At 36.1% G+C, this 14,636-nt stretch overlaps 1 protein-coding gene across 4 annotated transcripts in view; it reads right to left on the bottom strand.

The window, feature by feature from the left end:
• Positions 1-719: 719 nt before the first annotated feature.
• The window catches only part of HACD1 (3-hydroxyacyl-CoA dehydratase 1), a 23,894-nt gene continuing 9,977 nt past the window's right edge, over positions 720-14,636 (bottom strand). Inside the window, exons 2-7 of one of the 4 annotated variants that reach the window (XM_008629878.2) lie at positions 10,988-11,105; positions 9,755-9,773; positions 9,585-9,673; positions 6,788-6,909; positions 4,207-4,385; positions 720-2,723 (exon numbers count right to left, since the gene is read on the bottom strand). In XM_008629878.2, coding sequence (XP_008628100.1) covers positions 2,641-2,723; positions 4,207-4,385; positions 6,788-6,909; positions 9,585-9,673; positions 9,755-9,773; positions 10,988-11,083 — 588 coding nt within the window. In that variant the 5' untranslated portion in view covers positions 11,084-11,105 and the 3' untranslated portion in view covers positions 720-2,640. Of the gene's footprint in view, positions 2,724-4,206; positions 4,386-6,787; positions 6,910-9,584; positions 9,674-9,754; positions 9,774-10,987; positions 14,588-14,636 lie in introns of those variants that run through there. The other 3 variants (XM_017729214.1, XM_017729213.1, XR_001860282.1) reach the window with 3 other exon arrangements.

Genomic DNA, 14,636 nt, shown 5'->3' with positions numbered 1-14,636 from the left:
CGATACTGTAAGTAAACTTTAGCTTTACTTTTACTAATTCATTATTTAGCAAGACTATTTTGTAGCTGTAAATCAGTTTTTAAATGGTATCATTACCTTGTACATTGTTGCTTTATGGAAGTGCAACCCAAGATTGTAGCAGTGTTGTATTTTTTTCATTTCACATGTATAAAAGAATATATAATAAGTCATTGATTAATATATGATAACATCCTTAGGCCACAATGAAAACAAATACAATAAACTTTTATAGCACAAGTATTCCTTTTAGAAGGAATACTATCTGTGGGATACACTCATCTGACCAAGGATTTCCAAATCACATCCTTAAGTTATCCAATGCATTTTCAATGAATTGATAGCTATGGTCTTCAGTGAGCTGCCCTGACACTAAAAAAAGAGACACAGAACTTAGTTTAATCTTAGTTTCTAATATTTCATCACACTATTCTGCTTGCTAACTGAGATATATGTCCCAAAACTGCCAGTATGTTCCTCATAGATCAAAAAGCAAGTGGAGTTTATAAAACAGCACTCAAAGAATGTTGAACACCTACAACTGCTAGTCTGAACACATGTAACACAACTATTTTGTGATTTGGTGTTGTAAATGCCATTTATATTTAAAACTTTTAATAATTTTAGCTGCATATAAAACAGAAATAGTAACTTAAATTAGAGCACCTTGTGTGAAATTTAAGGAATACTAAGTTCACATCTTTTAAAATTTAAAGAAATACAACTGTTCTGTCTCAAGTCCACTATGCACGTGTCATATAAAAGGAACCTCATTTATGTGTAATGAAGACATGCATAAATATCCCAAACTTAATGCACAAAATGGAATTTGAAATTTAGGGATACAGAAAATCCTTGCTTTTTAAATCGAATTACTGATACAGCTTTTTCTGCTGTATCTACAAATTTTTAAAAAGCTGTATTATCATAGTATCATTGAAGCTAAAAATGGAAACTGTCTATTCAAGTATGTAGTTCAAACTCTTGCCAATTCTAACTGAAAACCTTCCAAGACACTGTATGCATTGATAAGCACCGTGTCATTCTGTAACCTAATTGATCTTATTGGTAGGACCTTTCTTCTGACATTCATTGGCTATTTACCTTATTTCAAATTCATATAACCAGTTCTAGTTACACCTTCATACTTACAAAAGCTCTTCCATGTATTTGTCATATAACAAAGAATTATACATACTAACGATTCAATCTTTCCGACTTCTTCCTCACTTCAACTACTTTTGTTTCTGTTCTCTGAGCTTTTAGCAGATTATCCAATTCTTCATCCCTGAGGTAGCCAAAATATAAGACTGTACTCCAGAAATTACCTCAGAAATCACAAGTATTCTGATTTCCAGCTGCCTGATGCAGCTCTTCCACATATGTATACTCTTCTTTTGACATTAGTGAAGCCAGAAGCAAGACAGGTTTGTTGCCTACATTTTCAAGGCTTCATACCGCATTACTACATTTCCATCTTCTCTCTCTCACTAAGTATCCAAGTTTCCTCAAATGTATCACCTTTTTTCTGAATCTCTTAGGCTGTGTCTAATTTGTTGGACCTCTCCCGCTCAGGTATGATATGGTGTAATATCACCCATGAATTTTATTAATATACTGTAGATCCTTCTTGCAGATTACTGAAGACATGAAATAGAATTAGGTTAACACAGTATAAACAATTAATGAGGAGGGAGCAATTAAAATTGCCCAATGGGATGAATTAAAGCACAATTTATATTTTAAGATGCTATTTCAAATATATTTTATCCCACTGAGCTATTATAAGAAGTCAAATATCTCACCACAGCTACAGTTTTTCAATGCAATACTGATTTTTCTGCATACATAATTTAAATGTAGAATAGGAAACATGCTGACAATCAGCTTTGCTCTGCAAGGGAGTCCCATTCCAGCCACTGATTAGAGAAAGGTAGACACATCATGTTTACACCTCAGCACAAACTTTTAACCAGTTAATATTATATCTATTATTCTATGTATCTTTCAAATAACAAATGAAAGTACAGGGAGGTCCAAATTTGCACTGACAGTCACAAATTCAGCTCCTTTCAAAAGTTCTTCTGGAATTCTGCAGCGTGATACTGTAATTCAAAAAATGTCGAACAACATTCTACAGTACTTATAACTGGAAAGGTATTATTTAATATAAAGCTTAAATAACAATAAATTTACCTAGTCTATGAAAAACATCATTACGTAATTTACACTCGGTTTTCCAGAAGACTCACTTTCAGTACAACTTACCAACTCTCCTTCTGTTCTTGATAATGACTACAGGTCATAACAGAGCTTTCAGAACAGAAGGCACAGCAGCCAACTATTCTAATTCTTAAAGCTACTCATCAACCTATTGAAAATAAGAAAATAATTTCTTTGAAGAAACGAACAATTAAAAGTCAAAGTGAATCCAAGGATGAAAAGGTAGGTCTGAAAATATATTAATTGCAAAAATAATACAGTCCATGATATTTTAGGCACAGTTGTTTATTCTTGTTCCATGTTTTAAAACTTGGACTCAGAAAAATCAGAGGAAGTTTTGGGTTTTTACCCTCTTTTCTTTTCCTTTCCACTAAAAGCACCATGGTTACACAGCTTGACTCAATCGTCCTTTTCCACAATCACTTCTCCATGAAGCACCCTTCTTCTCTGCCGCAGCATGTGGAAGTAGAGTTGTGGAAATACTTGATCAAAGCATAAAAGAAAGCAAATTAGATGAAAAAATTCAACAGATCACATAATGGAAAACCACAATTTTACAGAATGATGAACTGAGTAAAAATTATGGCACACAGTGGTTGAGTTGATTAAGGTAAATAACAAGTCATGAACATTGCAGTGATTTGAAAAACAGTAATTACTCAAAGCTCAGACAAGGCCCCCTGAATACCTTGTGTTCAAGGAACTTCGCCCCAACAGTTTCCTTGTAGAAACAGGATTCAACCACATTCTGGTGGTGCTTGAAGCTTTCAAATCTGTCCTAAGCATGTTTGAATTAATATTTGGAGGAGGATACAAATTTACCCTACTTGTTCAAGTCTGAAGTAAGGAGATCCCTCTTTTCTGTTCCTCTGCCATCTATTACATTACTGTCCTGCTGACAGAGTAGATCCTTATATTTAATGGTGAGAAAACTGGATTTATTCCTGAAGCATTGTTATATAAACAGATGTAAAACTGTTAGTAAGTCATCACACCTTAGAATATTTTTTACTGACATAAATCTCTCTTGTTGGCCTTCATGATTTCTTGGGACAAAAAATTTCAGTGTGCATGCATATTGTAAAAGTCCATACTGAAGGTCACCTTCTCAAAAGAATACCTTTCACGAATGCAGATCACAGACCTTTTAACTTCAATTTTCCTGCTTTTCAATTTCTCTCCCTAATCTGCTGCCTCAATGTACGGATCATAAAAAAAAAAAAAATCCGTTATATATTCTATTATTAATATTATCTAAAATATTATATTTGCCAAGTTTGGTCTAGCCCCATTCATGGTGGAATATCTGGTATATCAGTTTGCTTTCTCCTTGTCTTCACTGCTTAGTTAGCAGTGGAAATAACACTGGAAGTGAAAGACAGATACTGTCCCTACTGTTATCTCCATGGCTTCTGGTATGCACAAGTACAAGCACAAACTGATAAAACCAGGGACTGCAGATGTTCAGAGAGATTTTGGGGGGGTTGACTTCTGTGAAATGAAATCTTGGAGAATACTGCTTCAAGTTTTTCCTGAGCATGCTTGGATGGTGATTTTTCCAAGGTAAATGGTTATTAGTAGCAAAAAAGCCACAGCAAATCTCTGGCACAACTTGCAGGACCAATTTTAAGCCATTACTCAAAGTGGGAGAGGCACTAGAAAGTCTCAGCGACACAGTTACAGACATTTCTGTGTGTAAGCAAAAAGTTTTCTTACTTTGTCCAAGTCTGAAAAATAATTTTAGCGTTTTCATTGAAATTTTTAAGGCAGCTTATGTTCCTAAGCAGGTCACAGGACAGAAAATTTCAGTCCAACCAATTAAAACACAGTGAAGCTTGGAACAAGAGAAAGCAGGCTTTTATAGTAGAAAGTGTTCAGCAAATTTTAATACAGGCAGTGTTTATAGCATCACTGAAGATTGATTATTATATCGTTGATATGTTTCTACAGTTAAATAATACTTACATGGCACATAGGAGAACATGACAATAATAAGGAAGTAATAGTAGTCAAAGGAGACATTATATTTGTTGGGAAGTCTCAGCGAAAACATTCCTGTTTTCTTCACATAGGGTAAAGCAGCATATATGGTTAGCAGTTCACCTGCAACTCCAGCAGGATACAAAATGATAAAAAAGTTGTATCTGCATTGAAAAATAAAAAAAACTTGTGAGAAACACCCCATAAACTTAAAATATTTTCTCTTGTTATTATTAGTGGCACTGCAATGTATTACAGTAGCTCCTGCACCAGAATCAAGGACCACATCCTGATGACACAGAATATCAGTTTCAGTTACTTTTGACAGAGTTGCTTAGGTTGACAAGAGAATGCATTCCTCAGTGCTTTTATTTGAAGACAGTGAAGTATCAGAATGTTTTTATGTTTTTCTAATAAAACAATCCTCAAATTTAGTCTCCAATAATGATTTTTTTAAAGTATACTGATCTTACTCCTGTTTTCACTGACAGGATTCAGACCAGGACTGAATCCCAAATTCAGATGATCCTACATATTTTCATCACAGTGCACACACACTGGGTCAACTGTATGCACTACAATTTGTTTGAAGATAATGAAGATGTTGCAAAACATCAAAAGCTGTTTTACTCACTGCAACATGGGAATACTACATTTACCACTAATGGAAATTTGAATAAAAAGAGAAAAGAAAATTACTAGAAAGTGCTAGAAACTTATCAGATCCATTTTTAAGTGAGATGATGTTCAAATAAAAGGCAAAGCATCCAGTCTAAAGAAAATGTGGTTTGAATGCCAAAGGCCACACAGGCAGTGACAAAATGAAAATTGTAATTAATAGGCTTTGTGCTGTCCAGGTTCTCCTAAGGAACAATTCTCCAGTTCATATAGGGAACAGCAATGAGAGCTGTCACACAGAGAGAAAGGTATAGTGTGCACTCCCTGATCAAAATAAATGAGATCCAAAACAGCAACTAAGCAGGAAACCGTCCTAGAAGCAGAAGGGCTTAGAAGACTCACAGATGAGGGGAATCACAGAATCACAGAATAGTTCAGGTTGGAAGGGACCTCCCTGCTCAAGCAGGTTTATCCTAGAGCACACGGCACAGGATTGTGTCCAGACGGTTTTTGACTATCTCCAGTGAGGGAGACACTGGATTGTCTCTCTGGACAATCTGTTCCTGTGTGTGGTCACCTGCACAGTAAAGAAGTTCTTCCTCATATTCAGGTGGAACTTCCTGTGCATCAGTTTCTGCCCTTTGCCCCTTGTACTATTGCTTGGCAGCACCAAGAAGAATGTAGATTAGGGGAAGAATGTAGATTAGATAAGGAGCTGATGCCTTACATATAGTTTGTCTCTATGCAGTTATAAGGTAAAGATCAGAAATTCCATCTCTCTTGGTACTGAATTTATGCCCAGTTGTGCTGTTTGTTTATCCATGAATCTTGATGGGATATTTTGGACTCTATGAAAAAATAATACCTTTTCATATGTTTTGTTTCTATTAATATTTCACCATATATCTCTTCTGTGAGATGTCAGTTTTTCCCTATTGTCTATATTAAGGAAACAAAATTCTGTTATTCAGGGGACACTGACCTGATGGCAAAAATAATTATCTGTCAATGTAATATGTTCTGAATGCATTTCTCTTTCTGAAGTCTGTATAAAAAGCTACTGATGATAGTCAATCTGCCTATCTTTAAATTTGTCATTTAGTGCTTAAACAAGTCTCTAACTTAGGCACTAGCAAAAAGATAATATTTTATAAGAATAGACATAAATATCAGACATATCAAAGAAGTGCATTAGAAGCAACAAACCTGCATTATCTATAAAACAAAAATAAAGAAAAAAACAAACTTTAAAATAAGAGTTGCCTGCACTGAATGTAGGTTAGATATTTTTCTTCTAACATAGTAAGTTTGCCTTAAATGTATTTTTCAAATAATGACTACACAGAATACTATTTCAGTTAACTCTCCGAAAAACATATCTCTGTAGTGTATGTGGATTTAGTGGACAACCTTAAGTATGCTTCAAAATCAAAATAGTTTTGATATGGAACACAATTTTTGGTGGGCTAAACTAAGTCAGTATTTAACTTCACTACATGGATATAATCTTACAGAAGCTCTGATAAAGCAGAATTTCTTATAAAGTAGTAATAACACAGACTGAGTGACAATGATTCCCACGTTTTCAAAGAACTAACATCCACAAAGACTAGCACATGTGCTTAATTTTGGGCACTGTATTCAAGAGCATCGTCACACTGCAAATTAAAAGATGACTCCAAAGATAGAGAAAAAAAATTAAGTGAAAGCAGAGTTCAAACTGTGAGGCACAGAAAGCAAAGAAAAAACCATACCCCAAAGCTCTCAGCTAAAATATTTTTAACATCTTAAACCAAGCAAAAATGATCCCAAGTACTGTAAGCAACTGACTTGCACTTTGCTGACACAAAACCAAAGCTCAAACATCTGCTCTCCTGTGTGTTAGTTCAGCATGCGTGAAACCAACATGCACAGAATCCTGAGAAACTCAAGTGCAAGACATCTCCACCTGGCCCATTTAATGAAGTATGGCAAATGGTTGAGCAGGTTGAATGTGTAGAAGGAATATCGAGTGATCTCTGTCACAGTCCATACGACCAGAAAAAGAATAACGCTCTCCTCATTCTGGATCTGCAGAATTATAAAGAACCAACATTTTCTTCATCCTTAAGCTTCTTTTCTGTGCAAACTGCAACAGACTTCTCTTTAAGATACGTAGAGCAGAACTAGCATCTTGTAAAGAAAGTAAGTTTTGGCACAAAAGTGATATGCTGAATCTATTACCATGTACATTTCATTATCATGTGTGTTTACTAACATACAGACATTTGCCAACTGAGCAATATTTATCCATTATGCAAATATCAAAACATAAAACTCTATAATTAAGCTTATTCCTCCTCTTTATTCTCTACCTGCATTTCCACCACACATCTAACTATCCTTCTTTTATTTGTGGTTGACCTACTTGTTTACCTTCTTACTCCTCAAAACAGAAGGAACACAAAAGTGATACAGAAGATATGTCTTCTCATAATCACTTTTTAATCATTCTGCATTTCACTACTCAATTTCCTAAACTCTCTCTTACTTTATATCTTGCTTCTTCCTCAATGCATAATGCACATCTCCATGAAGCATCAGACAAAAGGAATTGCTTTATATAACCTACTAACTGGAACCTGGTCACAGAAGATCAGGTTTGGCAGACTTCAGGGAGCTCTAAGATAGTTAAGGAGCTGGAGCACAGATGGCTCACTAAATAAAGAGTAGGTGGTAGATCAGGATCTTTGGGTAAACTCACTGAACAATCCCATTTAAGATTTAAGTTCTGAGTCATTAAACTGCCTCATTGGTAGGTAGCACATCTCTGCTGTTTCAAAACACGAGTTCTTTTTCACTCTGAGTGAACAAATAAACAAAAGTCCCCACACACAAAGAAGGCACCTGGGGATCTATTACAAACACTACCTTCTGTGAGGAAGAATTACACACAAGTAATTTTCTTGTCTTTAAGAGGGGAGGAATTTTGTAATACACTTCTGTGCCTGAAAGCTGAAAAGCTCCAGGGATGTCTGTGAAATAGAATAAAGCAACACAAGTTTTGTTAAAATTACAAAAGAAGGAAATGATTTTTCAAAATAAAATGCAACATGGAGACAAAGCTTAATCTATCTCCAAGATGCTGAAAATCCACAACTGTCAAAAATCAAGAAGAACTGTAAGTGCTCATAAAATCGCACCCTCAATGTGTCAAAGAAGGTGCACTTTTAGCAGAAGGATTTCAGCAACATGATAAAGAAAATGGAGACATAAAAATAGCACCAAAATCACAAATAAATAACAACAACTGAACTGCAAAGACACCCAAACAAACAAGCAAAGACAGAATTAGGCTGTTCTTTGCCTCATGCAGTTAGAGACAAACATTGATAACTCAAACTTGGATTCATGTCACAGTGCTAAATCCAAGCAGAAGAGCTTTAAATAAGTGTGCAGAGAATTCCTATCTGCTGCCTTGCAAATCTGCAGTCAAGAGGGGAAGTCTGGCTCTTGCTATTATCACTGACGTGCCTCTCACCACCTAAAGTGACCCTGAACATTCATGCCTCCTAAACAATAACAGCATGAAATACAATCAGACATACATTCAGGCATATATTTTTTTTTTTGGACACAGCTTGGCCTACAGTAGTGTCGATAGAGGAAATAAAAGAAATTGCTGGATATGGTAAAGATCCACTGCAGATAATAAAAAATGGCAAAATGCAGTGCTATAGACCAGCTCACATGTAGACATTCAATATAAAAATCTAGTTAATCTTTGAGACATTTTGCTTTACAGAAAAAGGTAAAAACACTTAAATTACCAAAAAAAAAAAAAAAAAAGAAGAAAGCAACAACAACAAAAAACCTATGAAAACCCTATTTAATTTATTCCATGTTAAGAAAATTGATAGTAAAGGAAAAGATGCAGTGTGGAAAACAAGTCCTCTAGAGAACTGAAGATTTGGTAACTGAGGCAGGTGCTAAGGTAATCCATCTGCAGAAAGGCCTATGCCATCTGCTGGTGAGACAGTTTAATGGCTCAGCTTTTCAAGTTCTGAATAAATTCAGGAGCACAAAATCTATCACTTAATTTTTTTACATACCTTTCATAGAAAGCACACCTCACAAGCTGAACTTAATGTCCTACCTACTAGCTGTGAACTGCTTGTTTCATTCTGCTAATGGATCACTAGCCTTACAGTAGCCACCTACAGCCAGGCAAATAAACTATTGTCATTTACATACTCCTTAAGTGCCATTGTGACATGCTGGATGTCATCAAATGTTAATGCTATCATAACATTAAAATTTTGAGAAGGTTTCTAAAAAAATTGCAAAATCGTAACCATGTTTATCCAGGTGAATTCCATTTAAGGCATAAATTTAAAGACATAAATTTACAATTTCTTTAGATTAATTCAGCAAGTGCTTATTAAAATTTTTGAAAGGGAACTGTTAACACTGGGGCAGTTTTACTCATAAATAATAGGAGTAGTCATTGATTTCACTTAGGCAGACCACAGAGGGCATGATGCTGAAGACACTGCCAACTCACAACTAAGACCCAGACTCAGTATCCTGGGAAGAATCACACAAATTCCATTTTGTAACCCTAAGTTCCAAAATTGCACTCAAGTATGTAAGTATTCTCTGTAGGAATATAATTAATTTTTAAATTGGTCTTCCTAGTGAAATGAGAACTGTATTAATAGCTTCTCCTTAAAAGCTATCAAAACATAATTTGCTCACACACATACCTGTTTTATACTATGTGCAATGAACCACACCATGAAGATTCTTGAACTCACTTGGACCCCAGTCACAAGCACAGATGTGCGAACTATTCCTTAAAAAGAGAAACATGTTATCTCTGTTCCACAATTCATGTTTTAACTAATTACAGGAGAAACTAAAACAAAGAACTCACCAACTGCACAGTGGATTACCTGTAAATAAAAATAAGTCAGAGGTTACTATGTGCAGCATGTTACTAGCTACCCTAGAAACATGGCATTTTGGTATTAATATAAACCTAGGCTCAATTCTGGTTTTTGTCTCCCACTAACAGTCTTAAAAAGAAATACATTGCAGAGCCCTCGCAATCAGTGTTGGGATGGGCTCAATATCTGAGCTGTGCAAATACATGAAAGACATTTGTTTTCCAAATTGATTGTAAATATTAGACATTTAGATACTTACAAAGCATTTTTTTCAGCTAGTAAGCTTCCCTTCCTTTACCTTATTCAAAGAAGAATTTTACAGAAAAGCGTAGAGGAAGTCATATAAGGAACACTAAATACACAGCAATTTTCAAATGCCCTGCATTCATTACAGATTAGTAACATTATTATACTTTTGTCAATGACAGCTATGAAGCTTTAGATATAATGTATTTTCTGGTCAGTAATGTTTAGAGCATGAAGTACTTTTCATTATTTTGGCAGGTTTGAATAGAATTACTTACTGTGTAAGTTTAACAGCACAAAAGCCTATATACAGCTGGTGACATGATTTTAATAGTTGTTTGAACTTGAGATGTCATAGGCAGATTGAGGAAAAAAGTTAAAATGTCGACAGGCACTCTTCGTTGTGCCTGGGAAAGAACTGCAAGTGCTCCATAAACCCAAGCTTCATTCCAAAGATGTACCAGAACTGAGACCACTAGTGCATAGTTTGCAGAAGTATTACTTAAAGAATACTTTGCACATCTGGCACAGACCCCGTTGCAATGGATTATATGGGGTATGTGAATCCAGTCTCGCAATAAGCAGAAGCAGGAAAGGCACAGAAGGATAGTAAGTCCAGTATAAAGAATTACAGGTAACCTATACTCTCTGAGATGGTCATGAGATTCTACTACACTGGAGGGCTGATCTGCTGGCTGTAATGCCTTCAAGATTTTGCCTTTTGCATTAAAGACTCTCAAAGCAAAGCAGTTACCAGGCACTGTCCATTTAAAGAAATATTAGAATTAAGTTTGAAAAACATGTGCCCATTTGTTTCAAGTAATCATCTTTCCCACCCCCAAATCTTCATTAAATAATAAAGTAAAAAAGGCTTTTAGTACTAATATAATATTTTTATTTTAAATTCAGGATAATAATGTGTTTTGCCTGTGATATGCAGCATCCAGTAAAGCAAACTAATGTTTAAAATTTACCTCAAGCAAAGCAAATGTCTGGAAAAATTTAAGCGTCTTTTGAACGCTTCTGAATAAGCCTCTATGTGTTCCTTTCTGTATATAAAACCGCACCATGGCAATACCTAATACCAGCCACCTATAAAAGAAAGAGAATGGATACATTTCAAATTAGAATTCTAAAAATATCCATCCATTGTAAATAATTTAGTAGAGCATTTTTTTTCATGGATTATCTTTGATTCTTCACTTGTCAGTGTTCTTAGATCATCAAAAATATCTTTAAACATAAATATTATATAATATTATGTAAACATTACACTCATCTCTTTACCTGGAAAAGGATGGAGGATAACTTACTACCTTCAGAGGATTGACTTAATTGAGGGAACCTCCCAAAACCACCCATCCAGAAGACTTTTCACTAGCTAGTGACTACATATTTTTACTATTAAATCCTCATGCATCTTGACTATTAAATACTGTTATTTGAAACCACATGATGAGCTTGGCACTGAAGTCACTGGGTTGCAAGTTTGTAAAAGTAAAGGACTGGAATTTATGCACATCAGTTTTACATTTCTCATGGCCCCTTAACTCACCAATTTCAGGACTGACTGGTGATCTTTATGCTTCACAATGTTTGTGATTGTCCACATGAAGTTACCACTACAATTATGTTTTCAAAAGTGTTGAAAAGTGTTCTAAAACTTGATTAAAAAATCAGACTCCCAAGTGCTGCAAGACAGGTGTTCTATGCTCCTGACTTCCAGAAGCAGATATATTTAACTAGCACATTTGAGGGGGTTGGATAATATTTTCTGGGGTTTTTTAGGAAACTGAACAACAATGGCAGCTAATAACCCTTCCAATGTAAAATAAAGAAAAAGTAACAATATCTTTTAATCATAGTAGAATTTGATATAAAACTTAAATTGAGATTTGGAATGGAAATTGAGATTAAAAAAATAAACTTCTAAACTGTGAGTTGATCCCACAACCAGCCCAGACTGTAAAATAATCCAAGGCATGAGGAATTCCTTCCACATAATAAACCCATTTTTATATAATTAAGATTTTCAAAACAGTGTACTAGATGTTCCTTAACCACAGGATTGTTTGGATTGGAATGGACTTTAGAGATCATCTAGTTCCAACCATCCCTGCTGTATGGAGGGACACCTTCCACTAGATGAGTTTGCTCAGGGCCCCATCCAACCCGGTTTTGAACACTTGCAGGAATGGGGCATCTGCAGGTTCTTTGGGAAACCTCTGCAAGTGCTTCATCACCCTCCGAGTAAAGAATTTCTTCCGAATATCTAATCTAAACCTTCTCTCTTTCAGTTTAAAGCCGTTGTAACTTAAAGCCATTCTATCACTATAAGCCCTTGTGAAAAGTCCCTCTCCAGCTCTCTTGTGGGCTCCCTCCAGGAACTGAAAGGTTGCAATAATGTCACCATGGAGCCTTCCATTCTCCACCCTGAAAAAACCCAACTCTGTCAGCCTTTCAGACCTATACCTCATTCTTAAAACATCATATTAGCAAGAAGACTGAAAACTTCAGGTTTCAATCCAAAAACACTAAGAAAATATAAAAAATCTTTAATATAGACATAGGCATAACAAGAGCTATGGATGGCTACTTTGAGAGGTAAAAATAAAAATCAAAAATGACAAAAATTTTAGTTTAGCTTTTTCTCTGATGTTGCTGGGAACAATTACTCAGTCCTTTCATTCTCCATAAAGCCATAGCAAGTATATTCTACAGCGACATGAGCTCTGGCTAAGGAAGGGCCCAAGTGACAAAGCAGAAGGGTCTTAGAAATACTCAGAGGCAGATTCAGAGAGATTATAAATATTCAGAGAAATATTTACATAAACATTTGGATAAATATTTAACTCATCTTCTTATACTCCTCCCTGAGCATAAGGTATAGGCTAGCACTGGAACCAGGGTACCAGGAAATAGTAATCTTTGGTCAGATCCGTTCTGCTGTGACAGCATGAGAGCCACATGGATACTGACAGCTCCCTGTTCACCTCGGATGGCACGGACTCCAGTATCAGCCCCTTAACAACCCCTACACACGGCAGCTACTGCTATGCAGTCACTTGGTTTGCCCCATTCCAGCACCTCATGACAGCATTTCAAACTCACAGAGTTAGTAAGCTTCCCCACACAGCTTCCCCTCTTTTTTCCCTTCTACTTTAAGCCCATGAATCCGATCTGTCAGTGCGCCAAAATTTTCCCCCACAAGTGTTACTAAGATTTTATAACGGATTTTAAATATGAGCGCATTTATTTCAGGTTCTCTGCCACCACTGTGGAAACGAGGAATTACTGGAATATCACTGCTAGTCTTTCACAGTGAAGCTGCCCTGTTTTATAGTGAAGTGTTTGACAAGAGGAAGGTGACAGTGAGTTTACATCCAGCTGGCAGCACAAATGTGACAGCAACAGCTCTGTCTGAGACTTAGACTGAGAAGTCATAATACATTTAACCTAACAAGGCATTTTCTGCACCTCATTCCACAACCAAAGCATTGCAGAGAGAAGTAATCTTGGATGACACTCAGAATCAAAGACTGCAAATGTATTTTTCTTAAATGATTTTTTATGTGGACATAAATTTCTGTAGATGGTTTTATTTAGCTGTCAGTGGCTTTGACTTTGGATCTCAGGAAAGCCCTTGTACTGAGTATTACGAATCACCAGGAAATGGAAAACACTTTCTCTAATAAAGGCAGCATCTCCAGTTGGAACTTTGAGCAAGATTGGGTATTGATCTGTCATCTGAGTCCCTTAAATCTCTTTTAGAAACAAAGATAAGCTAAAATATATATAAATTGTACCCATAAATGATTATAAGAATTTAATCCTATCTTTTTCTCTGTTTCAACATAAAAAAAAATCCAATTTTGCATGTCTTAATTCCTTTTGATATTAATGGAAAATGGGAGAGAAGGAAGTGGGAGATACTGAAGCTGCACCTAAGGTCAAAACTAATATGGTTCGATAATCTTTTAGAGACATATAAAAGACAGTGGCAAGAGTCAGTGTTCATTAGCAAATTCACACATGGAGCACGAGACTGGTAATTCAATGACGTAACATTAACCTCACGTAAAAGCACTTTTCAAGAAGTGCTGCAATAATATATGAACAGACTTGAATACATATTCAAGATTCACAGTTGCCAGTGAGAAGAAAGCCATTACGATCACATTCCTGGCTTTCTCCATCAGTGCTTGAGCTCCTGCCTCAACAGCGGCGTGTTAGTTTTACTCTACGGGATTCAAAGGGCAGAGAGATCACCCACTGATAGCCAAAGTAAAACTGTTCTCATGATGAATATCGCCCTAGAAGTTATAAAATGTTTAGTTCTTCGCTTTCTTTTAAGCACGTGGAAATTAATGGGTTGGGGTTTTTTCCCCGAGAGTTAGTGAACAGGGAAAATTTTCAAGAAGTGACAATACGTGCTTCGAGCGCTAACATCATAAACCTGACTGCTCTTACGATCTGTTATTCAAAACAAATACCCGCTTTTCTCACAGCAAAGCCTCGCAGCACGGAGCACAAGCTCAAATGAACCTGCTGGGCTACTGCAGCTCTTCCCCCTGCACCGGTCCCCGCTCATCCCTACCGCCCGCGGGCTCTGCAGCTCCGAGC

The sequence above is a fragment of the Corvus brachyrhynchos genome, unplaced genomic scaffold (assembly GCF_000691975.1).
Source record: "Corvus brachyrhynchos isolate BGI_N302 unplaced genomic scaffold, ASM69197v1 scaffold142, whole genome shotgun sequence".
Taxonomy (NCBI): Eukaryota; Metazoa; Chordata; class Aves; order Passeriformes; family Corvidae; genus Corvus; species Corvus brachyrhynchos.
The sequence above is the reverse complement of the archived record's forward strand: the minus strand, read 5'-3'. Positions and strand labels throughout refer to the sequence as shown.